Below are 25,393 nucleotides of genomic sequence, written 5' to 3'. Positions count from 1 at the left end.
GGGAAAAGGAGTATAGCATGGATGAAAATTGAGCCCCCAATGTACAACATTTCTGGTGTGAAATGTGGGAATACAAGGTATTCCCACAAAAAGACCGACAGATGTGCCCTTTTGTGGGATTTGAGTACCTGCCCCCTCAGTGCTCTCTGCACGGCCCTGGCACGCGCACATATACACGCACGCACACGTGCGCACGCACACGCATGCACGCACACACACACACACACACACAATGTTTGCTCTGCGGATATAGGCAATCTACAAGGTCAGAACACATTGCATCGCAACATGTTGTGAGCTTGTAGATCAGCTATTTTCACGATTTGACTCATGAAGTAACTAGGGCTGACGAGATTAAAAGATGACACAGTTGTAGCAGCTAGATGTCAGGTCATTAAGGTTGTTCCAGAGAGTAGGACCATAGGGACTAAATCCACCTTCAGCACATGTACATGTTACATGTACAGCTGGGATTGGGTAGCATTTTGATAACAATGATTTGTCAACCTATTTATCAAGATATGGACTCAAATGTTCACCATTTGTTTTCAATGACACACTCTGTACAATTCACTTGTTGACCCTTATCTATCGTACTGTGTAGAAGTATGGGGCAAACCTATAATAAGGATACCTTGATCATACCAATAACCTGTTTTTAAAATCTTATATTCTAAAGTTCCCAGACTTGGTGAAATTTAAAACTGCACAAATCACGTTTAACCCATTCTGAGCGGGAACCCCTTTTGGTGTGATGTGAATTTACTGTAATGGTTATCTGTTTGAATGGTAAAGATTGCGCAAATAAACGGAGACAGAAACTTTGTCAAATTATCTAGGTGGGATACATTTATTCCCAGCGAGACATACCATTACAGAAATACATGGAAAAGTCACATGCAATTTGGAGATATAACCCAACAAGTCTAAATCCAAAATGACGAGGGGTAAAAATCACACTGACTAACAGAAATTGACTGCTTAAATACAAACTAAGTTTATCAATGATGTAATCTGGGCCCGAGAGTCTGCCCTTAGTGAGAAAGAGTCTTAACTTACTGACCAACCAGAGGGCTGCAGGCCTGTCTGTCATTGAGTGACAGGACAGTTGCCTGCACAGCAAATAGCAGATTTTTTGTCATTTTTTTAAATTTGTTTGGTGGGACTGCGCACACGTGAAAATGTGTGGTTATTAGCGGTTATTGATGCTTTTTTGGCGAGTTTATGATGGATTTCGGGTACCTATATATACAGGTACACTGTTATCAAAATGATAATGACAATATGACCACCATTATAATGACAATATGACCACCATTGTAACTTATGTTATATATATATATATATATATATATATATATATATATATATGCACAGTTCACACAGGAGGCAAATTTATTCCTAATAAGAATATTTATTATTTTTCACAGACGTCAGCCAAAATCATGCTGTACAAAACAGGCACTTTAACTGTTACAATGAGGAGCCATACAGGCAAAAAGCCCTTTACTTGTACACTTTGTGAACAAAGATTACATTTTCTCACACACACACACACACACACACACACACACACACACACACACACACACACACACACACACACACACACACACACACAGTGAAAACAATAACTGTACTACTGCAAACACACAGCAAGTGAAAACAATAACCTTCGTTTTTATGTAGGCGAATGAAGAGAAGCCTTTCTCGCAGATATATGACGTCGCAAAGGGAAGGAGAACGCGTACTGCCTTGTCCGAAAGAGCGGGGTATTCACTGTGTTGTTGTATCCAAAAGTTTATCAGTGATTGTCTTCTGAACGCAGACTTCAGTGTTTCATCGCAAGACAATTCTATTAAACTCTCCTGCTCATCAGCAGTGACGTCCTTGGGCATTTCAGAGGTTTCAATGCTGAACGGGTTTCTCATCCAGTTATTATCTTCAGCTGTCACTGGAAAATATTCACGGAACGGTTGCCTGAGTGAGACAAGGTGCGCAACGATGCTGTCCCTCACTCCGTTATCGAGGGTCAGGATGAAACATCTCCTGCCTTGGCTTTGATTTCAAACAGCTCCATCTTTTTCACAATAGCATTAATTTTATCTTGCACATCAAATATATTGACGGAGAGCCCCTGTAGCCTCAAATTCAGGTCGTTAAAACGAGAGAATATATCCGACACGTATGCCAGTTGACTGAGCCACACATGGTCGTCGAAAACACCAGATAAGGGGAAGCTTTTGTCCTGTAAGAATGTTTGTACCTCTCTGTGCAACTCGAAAAGCCTTGTAAGTACCTTCCCTCTCGCCACCGTACTTCTGTATGGAGCAACAGTTGAACATGCTCGCTGCCCATTTCGTCACAGAGCACATGAAATAGGCGAGAATGCATAGGTTGGGCTTTAATGAAATTGACAGTTTTCACAGCCGTGTCCAACACAGCCTTAAGTTCCCCTGGCATCTTCTTCACCGCCAAGGCCTGACGATGTATGCTGCAGTGGGTCCATTGCATCCCCGGTGCCACCTCACGTATCCGCGCTGCAACTCCCTTGTGGCGACCTGCCATAGCCCGTGCGCCGTCTGTACACACTCCACAACACATTTTCCAGTCAAGCCCATTCTCTTGGAAAAAAGCGTTGCAGATTGAATATGTCCTCAGCTGTAGTTCTGGTTTCTAGTGGTTTACAGAACAGAAAGTCCTCCTGAGCTGCTCCATCATATTCATATCTAACATACACCATCAAATTGGCCAAATCTGCGACATCAGTTGACTCGTCCAGCTGGATGGAATAGTAGCGGCTACTTGTTATGTGGTCTACCAGTGTATTTTTAACATCATCTGCCATGGCCTCTACTCTCCTCGACAATGTGTCGTTGGAAAGTGGAATCATATTCAACCTTTTGGCCATCTTCTCCCCACACATTATGCGTGTCATCTCTTTCGCTATTGGCAGGCACAATTCTTCTCCAATTGTGTGTGGTTTACCTGCTTTAGCAATGCAGAGGCTTGCACGAAATGAGCATTCTTGTGCTTTAGCTACAGGTGTAGCAGCTGAGTGTATACTGGACTTGGCCTCCTTCAGTGACACTAGCTTTCTTTGAAAGAATTCAAGTGGTTTGTTTGCGTGGTCTGCGTGTTTGGTTTGAAGATGCCGTTTGAGATGCGCGGGCTTCATACACTCATTGCTAAGAGTGTTACTACATAATACACACTGTGGTATGGGGTCTGCCTCTGTCCCACTCCAAGTGAATCCAAATGTAATGTAGCGCGGGTCATATTTCGCAGATGTGACTTATATGCCTTGGAATGTGTTCTGAGGGCAGCATTCAATTTCATTGGCCCTCGCGTGCGTCCAATCAGCAAGGGTGGGAGGCGGGGCTAATAGTGAAAGGGGGCGGGGCTAAGAGTGGGGGGCGGGTTCAATTGTATTTTGAATTTTCTCAGGTCTCAGGGCAGCTTAAATGCTATACAAACACCAATGTTAAATTGCTGCCCTGAGGGCAGCTTTTGAATGCTGGTCTCAGGGCATCATTTGCATCATCAGGGCATCATTTGAGACCAGCATTCAAAAGCTGCCCTCAGGGCAGCAATTTAAAATGGTTATATGAATGCCACAGACGAAAAAGTCCACACTATTTATCCATAATGTAAAAATGATAGATAAGGGGTCAGGACAACGAGGCCTTTTCGTGGAGGGGTCAGAATGAAATTTTGACTTGGACTGTTTTTTGTCTGTGGTACTATAGCATTTAAGCTGCCCTGAGACCAGCATTCAAAAGCTGCCCTCAGGGCAGCAATTTAACATTGGTGTTTGTATAGCATTTGGCTGCCCTGAGACCAGCATTCAAATTATGCCCTCAGGGCCGCTTTCTAACATGGTTGTATGTATAGCATTTAAGCTACCCTGAGACCAGCATTCAAAAGCTGCCCTCAGGGCAGCAATTTAACATTGGTGTTTGTATAGCATTTAAGCTGCCCTGAGACCAGTATTTCAAAAGCTGCCCTCAGGGCAGCAATTTAACATTAGGGTATGTATAGCATGGACAGTTGCAGAAACATCATTGCCTTCCTTGACCGTGCATTAATTAACTTGATCATAAAACTGGACACAGACATGCACACAACCCCTCCTGTCATGTTCTGTGACATGTTCTGTATTTAGTTAGTTTTACTTTACAGTTTTCCTGTGATTTTGTAATATTGTGTCTTAGTTCCAGTTTGAGTTGCGTTACCCTTGTGTGCTTTTATTTTGTATTGTTCCTAGTGTTTCCTGTATGCCTTGTTACTGTTTGCCTGCCTTGTCTAACCTGTACTGTGATAGTGTGTCCTCTGAGTTCCCCAGCCTATCACAGTGTTGATTGTCAGTTGTGTTCACCTGTGTCCTTTTATCCCTGTGCCTTACTCCCCTGTTCTTTGAGTTCCTTCATTCAACTCTGTTGGCTGCCCAGAGAAGAGTACTGCCGCTACACTACAGGTTAGTAACAAAATCCTTATAGGTGCAAGGCTCAGTTATGCATGATAGAATGAAGAAAATGCCAGTACTCAATATGTCCTTTTTCACATTATCTTATTTACCTCTGACGAACAGACAATTCATACGCGTTTCGGCCTAGTTGGCCTTGACTATTCTGTCTGCGTTTAGGTCCTAAATCCTGCCTCGCTCTGTGACACCTTCCCTCTGCAGTGATCTAAAAGTGACTGGAGGCTGTCTTATTTTTCTCCAAAAGCCCTAAAATATGATGGTTATTGAACACATTAATGGGATGCTGTTCCGTGATCTCTTTGGCGGGAAGACTGAATATGATGTGGTGAGTATTGTGCTGATGCACTGTACATTACTACATGCATCCTGACTGTACTCTTTAATCCATAGTTATAGCCTAACACTGTTAATGAAATATTCTCAATATGTGAAATATCCTGTGTTTTTTCTACAGGTTCAATCCATCCTCTTGACACTTGGTATGCCAGAGCAATCCCTCTTGGATGCTGGACAAACAACCTGCAGCTATTTCATTCAGGAAGACGATACATGGAGATTTAAGGTATGACTGCAACTAATATTGGAGTAACAACTTCATCTCTGAAATGTTCAAGAATAGGCTGTCTTTGCACGTCATTCAATCGGATCACTAAAAATGTTTTGTTTTGTGTTTTCCAGGAACCAGAGGAGTATTACACAGTGCAGGAGTTAAAGGCAGAACTGCTAATAGAGGATGTTATGTATACACTTACATGTGTGATTTGCTCACTGGAAGAAGTGTTCTCCTCCCTGCGTTGCGATGCTGATGAAACATCTTGTGACGTCTTCATGGACCTGTTGAAACGAATGCTTCATCTGGATCCAGAGGGGAGGATAACACCTGACCAGGTGTTGGACCATCCCTTCATCACCATGCCTCACCTATGACCGTCTCAAGGTGTTTGTGGGGCCAACCATTGCAAATGTAATGCACTCCCAGTTATTGGATTTTGTGTACAGTACATGTTTGACTATGACAACGCCACAATATGGTGATGTCGGCCAACACTGATCCAGACAGGACACTATGCTACCTAAGACACTTCAGTCAACTGAAACTGAGATCATGTGTGACCCATGGGGTGTACCATTTGTGATCACAGTACTCTTAGTAGTTATACTGTAAGAACACATGCACTATCACTGACTGTTACTATATGACTATATACTATACACACTGCTGTTGCAGTGCTGCTAATAGATGATGTTATGTATACACTTACATGTGTGATATTATCTGCTGCTAAGTGTTGTCTCTCACCTGCACAACAGACTGTGATTCTATATTAGTATATTATATACATTTCATGTGTTTATTTTACATTTTGTATTTAATATTGCACTTGCAAGTTTATATTGTACATACCAGTACTGTATATGACATCACATCAAACTGCATTTGATTGAGTTTTTATTTATCTTCTGCACTGTAATGTTTTATGTATTTTTGTTTTAAAATAAGCATTTCTAATTGTATGTATTATTCCCTTGCACATTATGTAGGCCTATATTAGACGAGTTATATTAGACATTGTGTTATGTTCACATCATTGGCTGCATTCCAACTGAGAAGAAATTAGCACAATACATTTTGTAAATAATTGTTCTATTGATATATGTTTTAAGTTGTAAACATGGTTGAAATAAAACGTGTTACCTTGAAATATGCGTTGTGTACGTTCTTAAATATGGCCCAGAACAGGTTTTAAAACATTCATATTTTCCAGTTAACTTATATCTCTACATTTATTGATTGTATACTAGATAGAACGTCCTTGCGGTCATGTTTCCATCCATCCATGTCCTATATATGTATTAGTAAAGGCTATTAAATTAGTGTCTATTTGGGGGTCCTTGGCGTGACGTTTGGGAACCACTGATATACAGCAGGGTATAAAGCCTTTTTAAAACAAACAGCAGCATGTTGTGCACTCACTGTAAGTAAACATTGCACTTTAACATTGTCACCACAAACAATAATAGCAATGATTGTTACAAGAACATATAGCCATTTTAACACACCTGAAACATTGCACACTAGAAAGCTGAAAGAGTGATAACAGTTCCATGTGATGATAGACCTATTACTGTAGTTCTGCTGAAACTCATCAGAGTCAAAGAGGTGTGAAATGGTCTCAGTTCATCCAAAATGTGATCATTAGCAGGTTATCTGTCCAATGCCAGACAACGAGTGACCATTAACACGTTAATCTCTGCATTTGAATGCATATAGTGAATGAAGCATCAGCCATCATCATTTAGCATGTGTACATTTTAACATGGGGAAAGAATGTGGGGTTTGTTCATTATTTAGCATTTGAAAAACATTGAATAAAAGTGCATTCATCACCACCATATTGAGAGAGAACCCTGCAAAAATGTATCAGCTTATGTTTTTGTTCAGTGTATTTTCATTCAATCCCTTCCAGTTTGACTTATATGACTGGATATGGAGACAGTAACCTCTGTTACTGAACAAACAAATAATTAATATAGGATTTAATTGAATAAGTATAATGATATATCCTGATTTATCTTGACTTATCCTGATCATTTATTAATACTATGGACACATGTTTCTGCACACAGGCCTACACATTACACAATGGGATTTCACTGTAAATATAGATAAGAAATTAAATGAAACCAATAGCGCACAATAGGATATGAGACTTTGATTTGACAATATACTTATTTGCTGTTCCAGTCCTGTACAGAAACCAGACCACTGTCTTCTATACTAAAGTGGAAACAAATTGAACCTACATTACAACCTAACACATAAAATACAAGGGGTGCTGTATATAGGCTACTTGTAAAAGACAAGATGTGAAGGCTTGTCTACTATTTATAAATATTGTTTGAAACAAATAGGCCTAACTGTTTTACTTCCGTTTTCTTGTTTTTAATAAATGTTTAAAGTCAAGATTTGTTTTTTATCTGTGGTTTGTAAGTGTTCCAAGATAAATTAAGATAAATGGGATGTAAATCACAGTATGAGCAGTTGTTTCTTCACCAGAGCTGGTTCTCCTTGGTTCTGATGTTACTGAAATAATGTGGAGAAATCCTCAAGATGAATGGCTCTGCTGCAGTAACAATTAATTCATATCCACTTATTCAATAGTTAGATTGTACATATTTATCCAGATACTGAGTAAGTCATTTTTGGATTAACTACTATACTGCTTTTTAAGGTTTATTATAAACCAGCAGTTGTTATGCACCACATGTGGAAGAACTCCCAGAAAACAGCAGGTATGCTGGCACTCTTATTTATTTTACATCACAATGAAATACTGTTCTGTTTCCCACTGCATTTGATTGAGTTTTTCTTTCTCTTCTGCACTGTAATGTTTTATGTATTTTTGTTTTAGTTATGATTTTATATATGTTTCCTGATGTGTGCAAAGCACATTGAAATGCCTTGTTGGAATTTGCTATACCAATAACGTTATTTTATATTTATGCTGGCTCCTGCTTTGACTTTTAAGAAACTCCTCAATGGATCACTAGACTAGTAGACTAAATATTGTTCAACCAAAGTGGACTGTTATGTTCAAGTGGACTCTGTTTTCGACCATTGAATGGTTTTTCTCCAGATTAACTGGAAAACCAGTTCTTAAAGGGGCATTCCACTCATTTTCAACATTTTACTATGTCATTATATACCTTAGAGCTGCATTAAACATGCCAAAATATTAGACAAGTTGTTCTGATTTTGTACCAAAACTCCCCAGCCACATAGACAAAGCCAACACTCAATGGAAATCAGACTTTGAATAGGGGACACATTAGCACATTCCAAACCAGCCTGGGACAAGAAGCATAGAGGTGTCACTGACACCAAATGGGCCATTAGACACCGGGCTCAGGAAACAAAAGAGAAACACATGTAAATTTGTCTTTGTTGAAATGGAGCCATGGGGTGAATTAACCCCAATAAGGCTAAATAAACCAAAAGTCCTACAACAATAAGGTAAACTTAAACTCTTAAACTTAAACTGGAGATAATCTAAGAGTGATTGGATTAGGCTTCCTTCAAGTACATGGCAAATGCACTCATTCCTTGCAATGTACTTACATACACTTACATATGTTGCGACCTTCGGTCGCAACATATGTAGGTACATTGCACTGAAGTCCCCAGGTCCCCCCAGTCGAGCTTGTACCTGTAACTTGGGGGAAGTCTATTATAATTATTACTGATTCTCCAGTAAAGACATGTTGCCTCTACAAAAACCACACTACAAATGAAAGAAACCAGAACAAGAGAACACACACCCATTGATTCTGATTGGACGGAATTAAACAATGGCCAAGTAAACCACACCCATCAACAAAGCTAATTGGCCGAATGACTATGAGTCACGCCCACCATTAGGAACACATAAAACCAGGGCTCCAGCACAACTAATCATTCTCTAACAGAATCTTGCCTGAGGAAGGACCAACCAGTCCGAAACGTCTACTTTTCCAGCTCTCCTTTATATTTGATTCCGTCGTGAGTGAAGCGCCACCGCCGAGTCATGAGAGGTATTCTGAAAAGAAAGTTTGAGGAGGTCGACGATGAAGATCCATTCTACTCCTCACCTCCATCATCGTCCCTGCCTTCTCCTGCCTCCACGGAATGGGATTCTGATGGGGAGAGCAGCTCCTCAGAAAGCCAGGACTTTACAACTAATGGTTCTGCTTCACCTGCTGCCAGTCAACCCATCCAGTCTATTCTGAAGAGGCCAAAGCTGGAAGGGAGGCAGAGCAACGTGCGCTTTGATCTGGTGACGGTGTTCTACTTCCCACAATGCCAGGGTTTCACTAGCGTACCCTTTCGCGGGGGTGCCAGTCTGGGCATGTTGCACAGGCACAGCACTCTCCGCAGATACACAATGGCAGAGCACGCCCTGGAACAACGGAGTTGGCGCAGAGAGAGACTACGAGAGAGACGGAGAGAGGAGAAGCTTGAGGCTTTGAGACACCAGTTGATGGCCAATGTTATCATTGACCAGAGAGAATATGAGCGACTGACTGCAGACCAGGTCCCAGACGGAGACACTGACGTCCACATCACCGACGCCGAGCTGGAGGATGGGAACAGCTTCCTGCAGCCGTACTCCTACAAGCACAGACAGGCACTCCTGCGAGCAGCAGGTGTGAAGCACATTGACAAAGAGGAGAAGAGACAGCTGCATTCCCTGCGTGTCTTCAGGGAGGACTCTGGATGCAATTGCCAGGGTTTCTGTGAGCCAGAGACTTGTGAATGCAGTCTGGCAGGAATCAAGTGCCAGATGGACGCATGCCTCCCATGCTGCACTAAAGACGGCTGCGCAAACATTCAGGGACGCGTAGAGTTCAACTCCAGACGCGTGCAGACCCACTACATCGACACCGTCATGAGGCTAGAACTAGAGAGGCTACTACAAGATGATACGCCTGACCGTAGAGACAAGCTGGACGGCGTGTTCAACTCTGTTGATGTCCCGTCCCCAACACCACTGGTCATGGTGACCTCCAGCTCCTCCCAACACTCGGACGGTCCAGAGAGTTACATGGTGTCTGAGATGGACCTGCTGGACAGAGGCCAGTACCTGGTCCAGAGCTTCATGGGGGAAGGAAGCTTTGGGACGGTGGCCAAAGCCATCAGCACGTTCACCGGTGACACAGTGGCCATCAAGATATTGAAGAATCGCCACAATCACGATGAATTGGCAGCACATGAGGTAAGCAATAGCATTGTTCTTGAAGATTTTTATATTTGGCTCTGATTTATCATTAAGTTATCTAATCTAAATCTTTCTTGTATTCCTAGATGGCTGTGTTGCAAATGATGAAAGTCCTGGACCCTGACACGTGTGGAACAGTGAGATTTTACGACAGCTTTGTGCATAAAGGATTGAGATGCATGGTGTTTGAGTCTCTGGATGTTAATCTCCTGGATTTCTTGAACGAGAGACATGTCCATATGTCCATGATGGAGACGAGATGCATCATACAGCAGGTATGGCTTTGACAATTACATTTTAAAGTAATGGAAAAAATATTGATACAAAGATACTGAGTTGAATTTCTGAATTTCTGATCATGCTCTTTATTCTTGTCTTGCAGCTTGCCATTGCACTCCAGGCCCTGAAGGGAATCGGTCTGATCCACACAGACATCAAACTAGACAACATCATGCTGGTGAACCAACGACAACAACCCCTCAAAGTCAAACTCATTGACTTTGGTCTGGCCGTTCCTGTCTCTGAGACCAAGCAACGGAGGATCAGACCTCCTCTTCAGTATAGGTGAGCCTTATTATCTGCTTCACTGAAAGCTCAATGCAAACAAATATTAAAATGGAAAGTGTAACGAGTGCAATTGAGAACTTGAAGAAACTTGAAAGTTGCTAACATTATCCTTTTCTTTTACAACCCACAGATCACCAGAACTCTTCCTGGGCCTCCCGATCACAGAGGCACTTGACATGTGGTCACTGGGCTGTATGGTGGTTAATGGGATGCTGTTCCGTGATCTCTTTGGCGGGAAGACTGAATATGATGTGGTGAGTATTGTGCTGATGCACTGTACATTACTACATGCATCCTGACTGTACTCTTTAATCCATAGTTATAGCCTAACACTGTTAATGAAATATTCTCAATATGTGAAATATCCTGTGTTTTTTCTACAGGTTCAATCCATCCTCTTGACACTTGGTATGCCAGAGCAATCCCTCTTGGATGCTGGACAAACAACCTGCAGCTATTTCATTCAGGAAGACGATACATGGAGATTTAAGGTATGACTGCAACTAATATTGGAGTAACAACTTCATCTCTGAAATGTTCAAGAATAGGCTGTCTTTGCACGTCATTCAATCAGATCACTAAAAATGTTTTGTTTTGTGTTTTCCAGGAACCAGAGGAGTATTACACAGTGCAGGAGTTAAAGGCAGAACTGCTAATAGAGGATGTTATGTATACACTTACATGTGTGATTTGCTCACTGGAAGAAGTGTTCTCCTCCCTGCGTTGCGATGCTGATGAAACATCTTGTGACGTCTTCATGGACCTGTTGAAACGAATGCTTCATCTGGATCCAGAGGGGAGGATAACACCTGACCAGGTGTTGGACCATCCCTTCATCACCATGCCTCACCTATGACCGTCTCAAGGTGTTGTGGGGTCAACCATTGCAAATGTAATGCACTCCCAGTTATTGGTATTGGATTTTGTGTACAGTACATGTTTGACTATGACAACGCCACAATATGGTGATGTCGGCCAACACTGATCCAGACAGGACACTATGCTACCTAAGACACTTCAGTCAACTGAAACTGAGATCATGTGTGACCCATGGGGTGTACCATTTGTGATCACAGTACTCTTAGTAGTTATACTGTAAGAACACATGCACTATCACTGACTGTTACTATATGACTATATACTATACACACTGCTGTTGCAGTGCTGCTAATAGATGATGTTATGTATACACTTACATGTGTGATATTATCTGCTGCTAAGTGTTGTCTCTCACCTGCACAACAGACTGTGATTCTATATTAGTATATTATATACATTTCATGTGTTTATTTTACATTTTGTATTTAATATTGCACTTGCAAGTTTATATTGTACATACCAGTACTGTATATGACATCACATCAAACTGCATTTGATTGAGTTTTTCTTTCTCTTCTGCACTGTAATGTGTTATGTATTTTTGTTTTAAAATAAGCATTTCTAATTGTATGTATTATTCCCTTGCACATTATACTATATTAGACATGTTATATTAGACATTGTGTTATGTTCACATCATTGGCTGCATTCCAACTGAGAAGAAATTAGCACAATACATTTTGTAAATAATTGTTCTATTGATATATGTTTTAAGTTGTAAACATGGTTGAAATAAAACGTGTTACCTTGAAATATGCGTTGTGTACGTTCTTAAATATGGCCCAGAACAGGTTTTAAAACATTCATATTTTCCAGTTAACTTATATCTCTACATTTATTGATTGTATACTAGATAGAACGTCCTTGCGGTCATGTTTCCATCCATCCATGTCCTATATATGTATTAGTAAAGGCTATTAAATTAGTGTCTATTTGGGGGTCCTTGGCGTGACGTTTGGGAACCACTGATATACAGCAGGGTATAAAGCCTTTTAAAACAAACAGCAGCATGTTGTGCACTCACTGTAAGTAAACATTGCACTTTAACATTGTCACCACAAACAATAATAGCAATGATTGTTACAAGAACATATAGCCATTTTAACACACCTGAAACATTGCACACTAGAAAGCTGAAAGAGTGATAACAGTTCCATGTGATGATAGACCTATTACTGTAGTTCTGCTGAAACTCATCAGAGTCAAAGAGGTGTGAAATGGTCTCAGTTCATCCAAAATGTGATCATTAGCAGGTGATCTGTCCAATGCCAGACAATGAGTGACCATTAACACGTTAATCTCTGCATTTGAATGCATATAGTGAATGAAGCATCAGCCATCATCATTTAGCATGTGTACATTTTAACATGGGGAAAGAATGTGGGGTTTGTTCATTATTTAGCATTTGAAAAACATTGAATAAAAGTGCATTCATCACCACCATATTGAGAGAGAACCCTGCAAAAATGTATCAGCTTATGTTTTTGTTCAGTGTATTTTCATTCAATCCCTTCCAGTTTCACTATGACTTATATGACTGGATATGGAGACAGTAACCTCTGTTACTGAACAAACAAATAATTAATATAGGATATAATTGAATAAGTATAATGATATATCCTGATTTATCTTGACTTATCCTGATCATTTATTAATACTATGGACACATGTTTCTGCACACAGGCCTACACATTACACAATGGGATTTCACTGTAAATATAGATAAGAAATGAAATGAAACCAATAGCGCACAATAGAATATGAGACTTTGATTTGACAATATACTTATTTGCTGTTCCAGTCCTGTACAGAAACCAGACCACTGTCTTCTATACTAAAGTGGAAACAAATTGAACCTACATTACAACCTAACACATAAAATACAAGGGGTGCTGTATATAGGCTACTTGTAAAAGACAAGATGTGAAGGCTTGTCTACTATTTATAAATATTGTTTGAAACAAATAGGCCTAACTGTTTTACTTCCGTTTTCTTGTTTTTAATAAATGTTTAAAGTCAAGATTTGTTTTTTATCTGTGGTTTGTAAGTGTTCCAAGATAAATTAAGATAAATGGGATGTAAATCACAGTATGAGCAGTTGTTTCTTCACCAGAGCTGGTTCTCCTTGGTTCTGATGTTACTGAAATAATGTGGAGAAATCCTCAAGATGAATGGCTCTGCTGCAGTAACAATTAATTCATATCCACTTATTCAATAGTTAGATTGTACATATTTATCCAGATACTGAGTAAGTCATTTTTGGATTAACTACTATACTGCTTTTTAAGGTTTATTATAAACCAGCAGTTGTTATGCACCACATGTGGAAGAACTCCCAGAAAACAGCAGGTATGCTGGCACTCTTATTTATTTTACATCACAATGAAATACTGTTCTGTTTCCCACTGCATTTGATTGAGTTTTTCTTTCTCTTCTGCACTGTAATGTTTTATGTATTTTTGTTTTAGTTATGATTTTATATATGTTTCCTGATGTGTGCAAAGCACATTGAAATGCCTTGTTGGAATTTGCTATACCAATAACGTTATTTTATATTTATGCTGGCTCCTGCTTTGACTTTTAAGAAACTCCTCAATGGATCACTAGACTAGTAGACTAAATATTGTTCAACCAAAGTGGACTGTTATGTTCAAGTGGACTCTGTTTTCGACCATTGAATGGTTTTTCTCCAGATTAACTGGAAAACCAGTTCTTAAAGGGGCATTCCACTCATTTTCAACATTTTACTATGTCATTATATACCTTAGAGCTGCATTAAACATGCCAAAATATTAGACAAGTTGTTCTGATTTTGTACCAAAACTCCCCAGCCACATAGACAAAGCCAACACTCAATGGAAATCAGACTTTGAATAGGGGACACATTAGCACATTCCAAACCAGCCTGGGACAAGAAGCATAGAGGTGTCACTGACACCAAATGGGCCATTAGACACCGGGCTCAGGAAACAAAAGAGAAACACATGTAAATTTGTCTTTGTTGAAATGGAGCCATGGGGTGAATTAACCCCAATAAGGCTAAATAAACCAAAAGTCCTACAACAATAAGGTAAACTTAAACTCTTAAACTTAAACTGGAGATAATCTAAGAGTGATTGGATTAGGCTTCCTTCAAGTACATGGCGAATGCACTCATTCCTTGCAATGTACTTACATACACTTACATATGTTGCGACCTTCGGTCGCAACATATGTAGGTACATTGCACTGAAGTCCCCAGGTCCCCCCAGTCGAGCTTGTACCTGTAACTTGGGGGAAGTCTATTATAATTATTACTGATTCTCCAGTAAAGACATGTTGCCTCTACAAAAACCACACTACAAATGAAAGAAACCAGAACAAGAGAACACACACCCATTGATTCTGATTGGACGGAATTAAACAATGGCCAAGTAAACCACACCCATCAACAAAGCTAATTGGCCGAATGACTATGAGTCACGCCCACCATTAGGAACACATAAAACCAGGGCTCCAGCACAACTAATCATTCTCTAACAGAATCTTGCCTGAGGAAGGACCAACCAGTCCGAAACGTCTACTTTTCCAGCTCTCCTTTATATTTGATTCCGTCGTGAGTGAAGCGCCACCGTCGAGTCATGAGAGGTATTCTGAAAAGAAAGTTTGAGGAGGTCGACGATGAAGATCCATTCTACTCCTCACCTCCATCATCGTCCCTGCCTTCTCCTGCCTCCACGGAATGGGATTCTGATGGGGAGAGCAGCTCCTCAGAAAGCCAGGACTTTACAACTAATGGTTCTGCTTCACCTGCTGCCAGTCAACCCATCCAGTCTATTCTGAAGAGGCCAAAGCTGGAAGGGAGGCAGAGCAACGTGCGCTTTGATCTGGTGACGGTGTTCTACTTCCCACAATGCCAGGGTTTCACTAGCGTACCCTTTCGCGGGGGTGCCAGTCTGGGCATGTTGCACAGGCACAGCACTCTCCGCAGATACACAATGGCAGAGCACGCCCTGGAACAACGGAGTTGGCGCAGAGAGAGACTACGAGAGAGACGGAGAGAGGAGAAGCTTGAGGCTTTGAGACACCAGTTGATGGCCAATGTTATCATTGACCAGAGAGAATATGAGCGACTGACTGCAGACCAGGTCCCAGACGGAGACACTGACGTCCACATCACCGACGCCGAGCTGGAGGATGGGAACAGCTTCCTGCAGCCGTACTCCTACAAGCACAGACAGGCACTCCTGCAAGCAGCAGGTGTGAAGCACATTGACAAAGAGGAGAAGAGACAGCTGCATTCCCTGCGTGTCTTCAGGGAGGACTCTGGATGCAATTGCCAGGGTTTCTGTGAGCCAGAGACTTGTGAATGCAGTCTGGCAGGAATCAAGTGCCAGATGGACGCATGCCTCCCATGCTGCACTAAAGACGGCTGCGCAAACATTCAGGGACGCGTAGAGTTCAACTCCAGACGCGTGCAGACCCACTACATCGACACCGCCATGAGGCTAGAACTAGAGAGGCTACTACAAGATGATACGCCTGACCGTAGAGACAAGCTGGACGGCGTGTTCAACTCTGTTGATGTCCCGTCCCCAACACCACTGGTCATGGTGACCTCCAGCTCCTCCCAACACTCGGACGGTCCAGAGAGTTACATGGTGTCTGAGATGGACCTGCTGGACAGAGGCCAGTACCTGGTCCAGAGCTTCATGGGGGAAGGAAGCTTTGGGACGGTGGCCAAAGCCATCAGCACGTTCACCGGTGACACAGTGGCCATCAAGATATTGAAGAATCGCCACAATCACGATGAATTGGCAGCACATGAGGTAAGCAATAGCATTGTTCTTGAAGATTTTTATATTTGGCTCTGATTTATCATTAAGTTATCTAATCTAAATCTTTCTTGTATTCCTAGATGGCTGTGTTGCAAATGATGAAAGTCCTGGACCCTGACACGTGTGGAACAGTGAGATTTTACGACAGCTTTGTGCATAAAGGATTGAGATGCATGGTGTTTGAGTCTCTGGATGTTAATCTCCTGGATTTCTTGAACGAGAGACATGTCCATATGTCCATGATGGAGACGAGATGCATCATACAGCAGGTATGGCTTTGACAATTACATTTTAAAGTAATGGAAAAAATATTGATACAAAGATACTGAGTTGAATTTCTGAATTTCTGATCATGCTCTTTATTCTTGTCTTGCAGCTTGCCATTGCACTCCAGGCCCTGAAGGGAATCGGTCTGATCCACACAGACATCAAACTAGACAACATCATGCTGGTGAACCAACGACAACAACCCCTCAAAGTCAAACTCATTGACTTTGGTCTGGCCGTTCCTGTCTCTGAGACCAAGCAACGGAGGATCAGACCTCCTCTTCAGTATAGGTGAGCCTTATTATCTGCTTCACTGAAAGCTCAATGCAAACAAATATTAAAATGGAAAGTGTAACGAGTGCAATTGAGAACTTGAAGAAACTTGAAAGTTGCTAACATTATCCTTTTCTTTTACAACCCACAGATCACCAGAACTCTTCCTGGGCCTCCCGATCACAGAGGCACTTGACATGTGGTCACTGGGCTGTATGGTGGTTAATGGGATCCTGTTCCGTGATCTCTTTGGCGGGAAGACTGAATATGATGTGGTGAGTATTGTGCTGATGCACTGTACATTACTACATGCATCCTGACTGTACTCTTTAATCCATAGTTATAGCCTAACACTGTTAATGAAATATTCTCAATATGTGAAATATCCTGTGTTTTTTCTACAGGTTCAATCCATCCTCTTGACACTTGGTATGCCAGAGCAATCCCTCTTGGATGCTGGACAAACAACTTGCAGCTATTTCATTCAGGAAGACGATACATGGAGATTTAAGGTATGACTGCAACTAATATTGGAGTAACAACTTCATCTCTGAAATGTTCAAGAATAGGCTGTCTTTGCACGTCATTCAATCAGATCACTAAAAATGTTTTGTTTTGTGTTTTCCAGGAACCAGAGGAGTATTACACAGTGCAGGAGTTAAAGGCAGAACTGCTAATAGAGGATGTTATGTATACACTTACATGTGTGATTTGCTCACTGGAAGAAGTGTTCTCCTCCCTGCGTTGCGATGCTGATGAAACATCTTGTGACGTCTTCATGGACCTGTTGAAACGAATGCTTCATCTGGATCCAGAGGGGAGGATAACACCTGACCAGGTGTTGGACCATCCCTTCATCACCATGCCTCACCTATGACCGTCTCAAGGTGTTTGTGGGGTCAACCATTGCAAATGTAATGTACTCCCAGTTATTGGTATTGGATTTTGTGTACAGTACATGTTTGACTATGACAACGCCACAATATGGTGATGTCGGCCAACACTGATCCAGACAGGACACTATGCTACCTAAGACACTTCAGTCAACTGAAACTGAGATCATGTGTGACCCATGGGGTGTACCATTTGTGATCACAGTACTCTTAGTAGTTATACTGTAAGAACACATGCACTATCACTGACTGTTACTATATGACTATATACTATACACACTGCTGTTGCAGTGCTGCTAATAGATGATGTTATGTATACACTTACATGTGTGATATTATCTGCTGCTAAGTGTTGTCTCTCACCTGCACAACAGACTGTGATTCTATATTAGTATATTATATACATTTCATGTGTTTATTTTACATTTTGTATTTAATATTGCACTTGCAAGTTTATATTGTACATACCAGTACTGTATATGACATCACATCAAACTGCATTTGATTGAGTTTTTCTTTCTCTTCTGCACTGTAATGTGTTATGTATTTTTGTTTTAAAATAAGCATTTCTAATTGTATGTATTATTCCCTTGCACATTATACTATATTAGACATGTTATATTAGACATTGTGTTATGTTCACATCATTGGCTGCATTCCAACTGAGAAGAAATTAGCACAATACATTTTGTAAATAATTGTTCTATTGATATATGTTTTAAGTTGTAAACATGGTTGAAATAAAACGTGTTACCTTGAAATATGCGTTGTGTACGTTCTTAAATATGGCCCAGAACAGGTTTTAAAACATTCATATTTTCCAGTTAACTTATATCTCTACATTTATTGATTGTATACTAGATAGAACGTCCTTGCGGTCATGTTTCCATCCATCCATGTCCTATATATGTATTAGTAAAGGCTATTAAATTAGTGTCTATTTGGGGGTCCTTGGCGTGACGTTTGGGAACCACTGATATACAGCAGGGTATAAAGCCTTTTAAAACAAACAGCAGCATGTTGTGCACTCACTGTAAGTAAACATTGCACTTTAACATTGTCACCACAAACAATAATAGCAATGATTGTTACAAGAACATATAGCCATTTTAACACACCTGAAACATTGCACACTAGAAAGCTGAAAGAGTGATAACAGTTCCATGTGATGATAGACCTATTACTGTAGTTCTGCTGAAACTCATCAGAGTCAAAGAGGTGTGAAATGGTCTCAGTTCATCCAAAATGTGATCATTAGCAGGTGATCTGTCCAATGCCAGACAACGAGTGACCATTAACACGTTAATCTCTGCATTTGAATGCATATAGTGAATGAAGCATCAGCCATCATCATTTAGCATGTGTACATTTTAACATGGGGAAAGAATGTGGGGTTTGTTCATTATTTAGCATTTGAAAAACATTGAATAAAAGTGCATTCATCACCACCATATTGAGAGAGAACCCTTTAAAAATGTATCAGCTTATGTTTTTGTTCAGTGTATTTTCATTCAATCCCTTCCAGTTTCACTATGACTTATATGACTGGATATGGAGACAGTAACCTCTGTTACTGAACAAACAAATAATTAATATAGGATATAATTGAATAAGTATAATGATATATCCTGATTTATCTTGACTTATCCTGATCATTTATTAATACTATGGACACATGTTTCTGCACACAGGCCTACACATTACACAATGGGATTTCACTGTAAATATAGATAAGAAATGAAATGAAACCAATAGCGCACAATAGAATATGAGACTTTGATTTGACAATATACTTATTTGCTGTTCCAGTCCTGTATAGAAACCAGACCACTGTCTTCTATACTAAAGTGGAAACAAATTGAACCTACATTACAACCTAACACATAAAATACAAGGGGTGCTGTATATAGGCTACTTGTAAAAGACAAGATGTGAAGGCTTGTCTACTATTTATACATATTGTTTGAAACAAATAGGCCTAACTGTTTTACTTCCGTTTTCTTGTTTTTAATAAATGTTTAAAGTCAAGATTTGTTTTTTATCTGTGGTTTGTAAGTGTTCCAAGATAAATTAAGATAAATGGGATGTAAATCACAGTATGAGCAGTTGTTTCTTCACCAGAGCTGGTTCTCCTTGGTTCTGATGTTACTGAAATAATGTGGAGAAATCCTCAAGATGAATGGCTCTGCTGCAGTAACAATTAATTCATATCCACTTATTCAATAGTTAGATTGTACATATTTATCCAGATACTGAGTAAGTCATTTTTGGATTAACTACTATACTGCTTTTTAAGGTTTATTATAAACCAGCAGTTGTTATGCACCACATGTGGAAGAACTCCCAGAAAACAGCAGGTATGCTGGCACTCTTATTTATTTTACATCACAATGAAATACTGTTCTGTTTCCCACTGCATTTGATTGAGTTTTTCTTTCTCTTCTGCACTGTAATGTTTTATGTATTTTTGTTTTAGTTATGATTTTATATATGTTTCCTGATGTGTGCAAAGCACATTGAAATGCCTTGTTGGAATTTGCTATACCAATAACGTTATTTTATATTTATGCTGGCTCCTGCTTTGACTTTAAGAAACTCCTCAATGGATCACTAGACTAGTAGACTAAATATTGTTCAACCAAAGTGGACTGTTCAAGTGGACTCTGTTTTCGACCATTGAATGGTTTTTCTCCAGATTAACTGGAAAACCAGTTCTTAAAGGGGCATTCCACTCATTTTCAACATTTTACTATGTCATTATATACCTTAGAGCTGCATTAAACATGCCAAAATATTAGACAAGTTGTTCTGATTTTGTACCAAAACTCCCCAGCCACATAGACAAAGCCAACACTCAATGGAAATCAGACTTTGAATAGGGGACACATTAGCACATTCCAAACCAGCCTGGGACAAGAAGCATAGAGGTGTCACTGACACCAAATGGGCCATTAGACACCGGGCTCAGGAAACAAAAGAGAAACACATGTAAATTTGTCTTTGTTGAAATGGAGCCATGGGGTGAATTAACCCCAATAAGGCTAAATAAACCAAAAGTCCTACAACAATAAGGTAAACTTAAACTCTTAAACTTAAACTGGAGATAATCTAAGAGTGATTGGATTAGGCTTCCTTCAAGTACATGGCGAATGCACTCATTCCTTGCAATGTACTTACATACACTTACATATGTTGCGACCTTCGGTCGCAACATATGTAGGTACATTGCACTGAAGTCCCCAGGTCCCCCCAGTCGAGCTTGTACCTGTAACTTGGGGGAAGTCTATTATAATTATTACTGATTCTCCAGTAAAGACATGTTGCCTCTACAAAAACCACACTACAAATGAAAGAAACCAGAACAAGAGAACACACACCCATTGATTCTGATTGGACGGAATTAAACAATGGCCAAGTAAACCACACCCATCAACAAAGCTAATTGGCCGAATGACTATGAGTCACGCCCACCATTAGGAACACATAAAACCAGGGCTCCAGCACAACTAATCATTCTCTAACAGAATCTTGCCTGAGGAAGGACCAACCAGTCCGAAACGTCTACTTTTCCAGCTCTCCTTTATATTTGATTCCGTCGTGAGTGAAGCGCCACCGTCGAGTCATGAGAGGTATTCTGAAAAGAAAGTTTGAGGAGGTCGACGATGAAGATCCATTCTACTCCTCACCTCCATCATCGTCCCTGCCTTCTCCTGCCTCCACGGAATGGGATTCTGATGGGGAGAGCAGCTCCTCAGAAAGCCAGGACTTTACAACTAATGGTTCTGCTTCACCTGCTGCCAGTCAACCCATCCAGTCTATTCTGAAGAGGCCAAAGCTGGAAGGGAGGCAGAGCAACGTGCGCTTTGATCTGGTGACGGTGTTCTACTTCCCACAATGCCAGGGTTTCACTAGCGTACCCTTTCGCGGGGGTGCCAGTCTGGGCATGTTGCACAGGCACAGCACTCTCCGCAGATACACAATGGCAGAGCACGCCCTGGAACAACGGAGTTGGCGCAGAGAGAGACTACGAGAGAGACGGAGAGAGGAGAAGCTTGAGGCTTTGAGACACCAGTTGATGGCCAATGTTATCATTGACCAGAGAGAATATGAGCGACTGACTGCAGACCAGGTCCCAGACGGAGACACTGACGTCCACATCACCGACGCCGAGCTGGAGGATGGGAACAGCTTCCTGCAGCCGTACTCCTACAAGCACAGACAGGCACTCCTGCAAGCAGCAGGTGTGAAGCACATTGACAAAGAGGAGAAGAGACAGCTGCATTCCCTGCGTGTCTTCAGGGAGGACTCTGGATGCAATTGCCAGGGTTTCTGTGAGCCAGAGACTTGTGAATGCAGTCTGGCAGGAATCAAGTGCCAGATGGACGCATGCCTCCCATGCTGCACTAAAGACGGCTGTGCAAACATTCAGGGACGCGTAGAGTTCAACTCCAGACGCGTGCAGACCCACTACATCGACACCGCCATGAGGCTAGAACTAGAGAGGCTACTACAAGATGATACGCCTGACCGTAGAGACAAGCTGGACGGCGTGTTCAACTCTGTTGATGTCCCGTCCCCAACACCACTGGTCATGGTGACCTCCAGCTCCTCCCAACACTCGGACGGTCCAGAGAGTTACATGGTGTCTGAGATGGACCTGCTGGACAGAGGCCAGTACCTGGTCCAGAGCTTCATGGGGGAAGGAAGCTTTGGGACGGTGGCCAAAGCCATCAGCACGTTCACTGGTGACACAGTGGCCATCAAGATATTGAAGAATCGCCACAATCACGATGAATTGGCAGCACATGAGGTAAGCAATAGCATTGTTCTTGAAGATTTTTATATTTGGCTCTGATTTATCATTAAGTTATCTAATCTAAATCTTTCTTGTATTCCTAGATGGCTGTGTTGCAAATGATGAAAGTCCTGGACCCTGACACGTGTGGAACAGTGAGATTTTACGACAGCTTTGTGCATAAAGGATTGAGATGCATGGTGTTTGAGTCTCTGGATGTTAATCTCCTGGATTTCTTGAACGAGAGACATGTCCATATGTCCATGATGGAGACGAGATGCATCATACAGCAGGTATGGCTTTGACAATTACATTTTAAAGTAATGGAAAAAATATTGATACAAAGATACTGAGTTGAATTTCTGAATTTCTGATCATGCTCTTTATTCTTGTCTTGCAGCTTGCCATTGCACTCCAGGCCCTGAAGGGAATCGGTCTGATCCACACAGACATCAAACTAGACAACATCATGCTGGTGAACCAACGACAACAACCCCTCAAAGTCAAACTCATTGACTTTGGTCTGGCCGTTCCTGTCTCTGAGACCAAGCAACGGAGGATCAGACCTCCTCTTCAGTATAGGTGAGCCTTATTATCTGCTTCACTGAAAGCTCAATGCAAACAAATATTAAAATGGAAAGTGTAACGAGTGCAATTGAGAACTTGAAGAAACTTGAAAGTTGCTAACATTATCCTTTTCTTTTACAACCCACAGATCACCAGAACTCTTCCTGGGCCTCCCGATCACAGAGGCACTTGACATGTGGTCACTGGGCTGTATGGTGGTTAATGGGATGCTGTTCCGTGATCTCTTTGGCGGGAAGACTGAATATGATGTGGTGAGTATTGTGCTGATGCACTGTACATTACTACATGCATCCTGACTGTACTCTTTAATCCATAGTTATAGCCTAACACTGTTAATGAAATATTCTCAATATGTGAAATATCCTGTGTTTTTTCTACAGGTTCAATCCATCCTCTTGACACTTGGTATGCCAGAGCAATCCCTCTTGGATGCTGGACAAACAACCTGCAGCTATTTCATTCAGGAAGACGATACATGGAGATTTAAGGTATGACTGCAACTAATATTGGAGTAACAACTTCATCTCTGAAATGTTCAAGAATAGGCTGTCTTTGCACGTCATTCAATCAGATCACTAAAAATGTTTTGTTTTGTGTTTTCCAGGAACCAGAGGAGTATTACACAGTGCAGGAGTTAAAGGCAGAACTGCTAATAGAGGATGTTATGTATACACTTACATGTGTGATTTGCTCACTGGAAGAAGTGTTCTCCTCCCTGCGTTGCGATGCTGATGAAACATCTTGTGACGTCTTCATGGACCTGTTGAAACGAATGCTTCATCTGGATCCAGAGGGGAGGATAACACCTGAACAGGTGTTGGACCATCCCTTCATCACCATGCCTCACCTATGACCGTCTCAAGGTGTTTGTGGGGTCAACCATTGCAAATGTAATGCACTCCCAGTTATTGGTATTGGATTTTGTGTACAGTACATGTTTGACTATGACAACGCCACAATATGGTGATGTCGGCCAACACTGATCCAGACAGGACACTATGCTACCTAAGACACTTCAGTCAACTGAAACTGAGATCATGTGTGACCCATGGGGTGTACCATTTGTGATCACAGTACTCTTAGTAGTTATACTGTAAGAACACATGCACTATCACTGACTGTTACTATATGACTATATACTATACACACTGCTGTTGCAGTGCTGCTAATAGATGATGTTATGTATACACTTACATGTGTGATATTATCTGCTGCTAAGTGTTGTCTCTCACCTGCACAACAGACTGTGATTCTATATTAGTATATTATATACATTTCATGTGTTTATTTTACATTTTGTATTTAATATTGCACTTGCAAGTTTATATTGTACATACCAGTACTGTATATGACATCACATCAAACTGCATTTGATTGAGTTTTTCTTTCTCTTCTGCACTGTAATGTGTTATGTATTTTTGTTTTAAAATAAGCATTTCTAATTGTATGTATTATTCCCTTGCACATTATACTATATTAGACATGTTATATTAGACATTGTGTTATGTTCACATCATTGGCTGCATTCCAACTGAGAAGAAATTAGCACAATACATTTTGTAAATAATTGTTCTATTGATATATGTTTTAAGTTGTAAACATGGTTGAAATAAAACGTGTTACCTTGAAATATGCGTTGTGTACGTTCTTAAATATGGCCCAGAACAGGTTTTAAAACATTCATATTTTCCAGTTAACTTATATCTCTACATTTATTGATTGTATACTAGATAGAACGTCCTTGCGGTCATGTTTCCATCCATCCATGTCCTATATATGTATTAGTAAAGGCTATTAAATTAGTGTCTATTTGGGGGTCCTTGGCGTGACGTTTGGGAACCACTGATATACAGCAGGGTATAAAGCCTTTTAAAACAAACAGCAGCATGTTGTGCACTCACTGTAAGTAAACATTGCACTTTAACATTGTCACCACAAACAATAATAGCAATGATTGTTACAAGAACATATAGCCATTTTAACACACCTGAAACATTGCACACTAGAAAGCTGAAAGAGTGATAACAGTTCCATGTGATGATAGACCTATTACTGTAGTTCTGCTGAAACTC

At 40.8% G+C, this 25,393-nt stretch overlaps 3 protein-coding genes across 3 annotated transcripts in view; all 3 read left to right on the top strand.

Moving 5' to 3' along the window:
* The window catches only part of LOC306917984 (uncharacterized protein), a gene marked incomplete at its 3' end in the record, with an annotated part of 316,989 nt that overhangs the window by 31,328 nt on the left and 260,268 nt on the right, over positions 1-25,393 (top strand). The window lies entirely within an intron of this gene.
* On the top strand, positions 9,052-9,984 carry LOC306918009 (cysteine/serine-rich nuclear protein 3-like; the record flags this gene model as incomplete). The annotated part of the gene is made up of 1 exon (XM_079530907.1): positions 9,052-9,984. A coding segment is annotated over one exon (933 nt), but the record flags the coding sequence as incomplete, so codon positions are not given.
* LOC306918008 (cysteine/serine-rich nuclear protein 3-like) lies at positions 21,561-22,493 on the top strand (the record flags this gene model as incomplete). Its single annotated transcript, XM_079530906.1, has 1 exon — positions 21,561-22,493. A coding segment is annotated over one exon (933 nt), but the record flags the coding sequence as incomplete, so codon positions are not given.

The sequence above is a fragment of the Electrona antarctica genome, assembly GCF_951216825.1.
Source record: "Electrona antarctica genome assembly, contig: scaffold_40, whole genome shotgun sequence".
Classification (NCBI taxonomy): Eukaryota; Metazoa; Chordata; class Actinopteri; order Myctophiformes; family Myctophidae; genus Electrona; species Electrona antarctica.
Note: the sequence above shows the minus strand (reverse complement) of the source record. Positions and strands in the feature narration are given on the sequence as shown.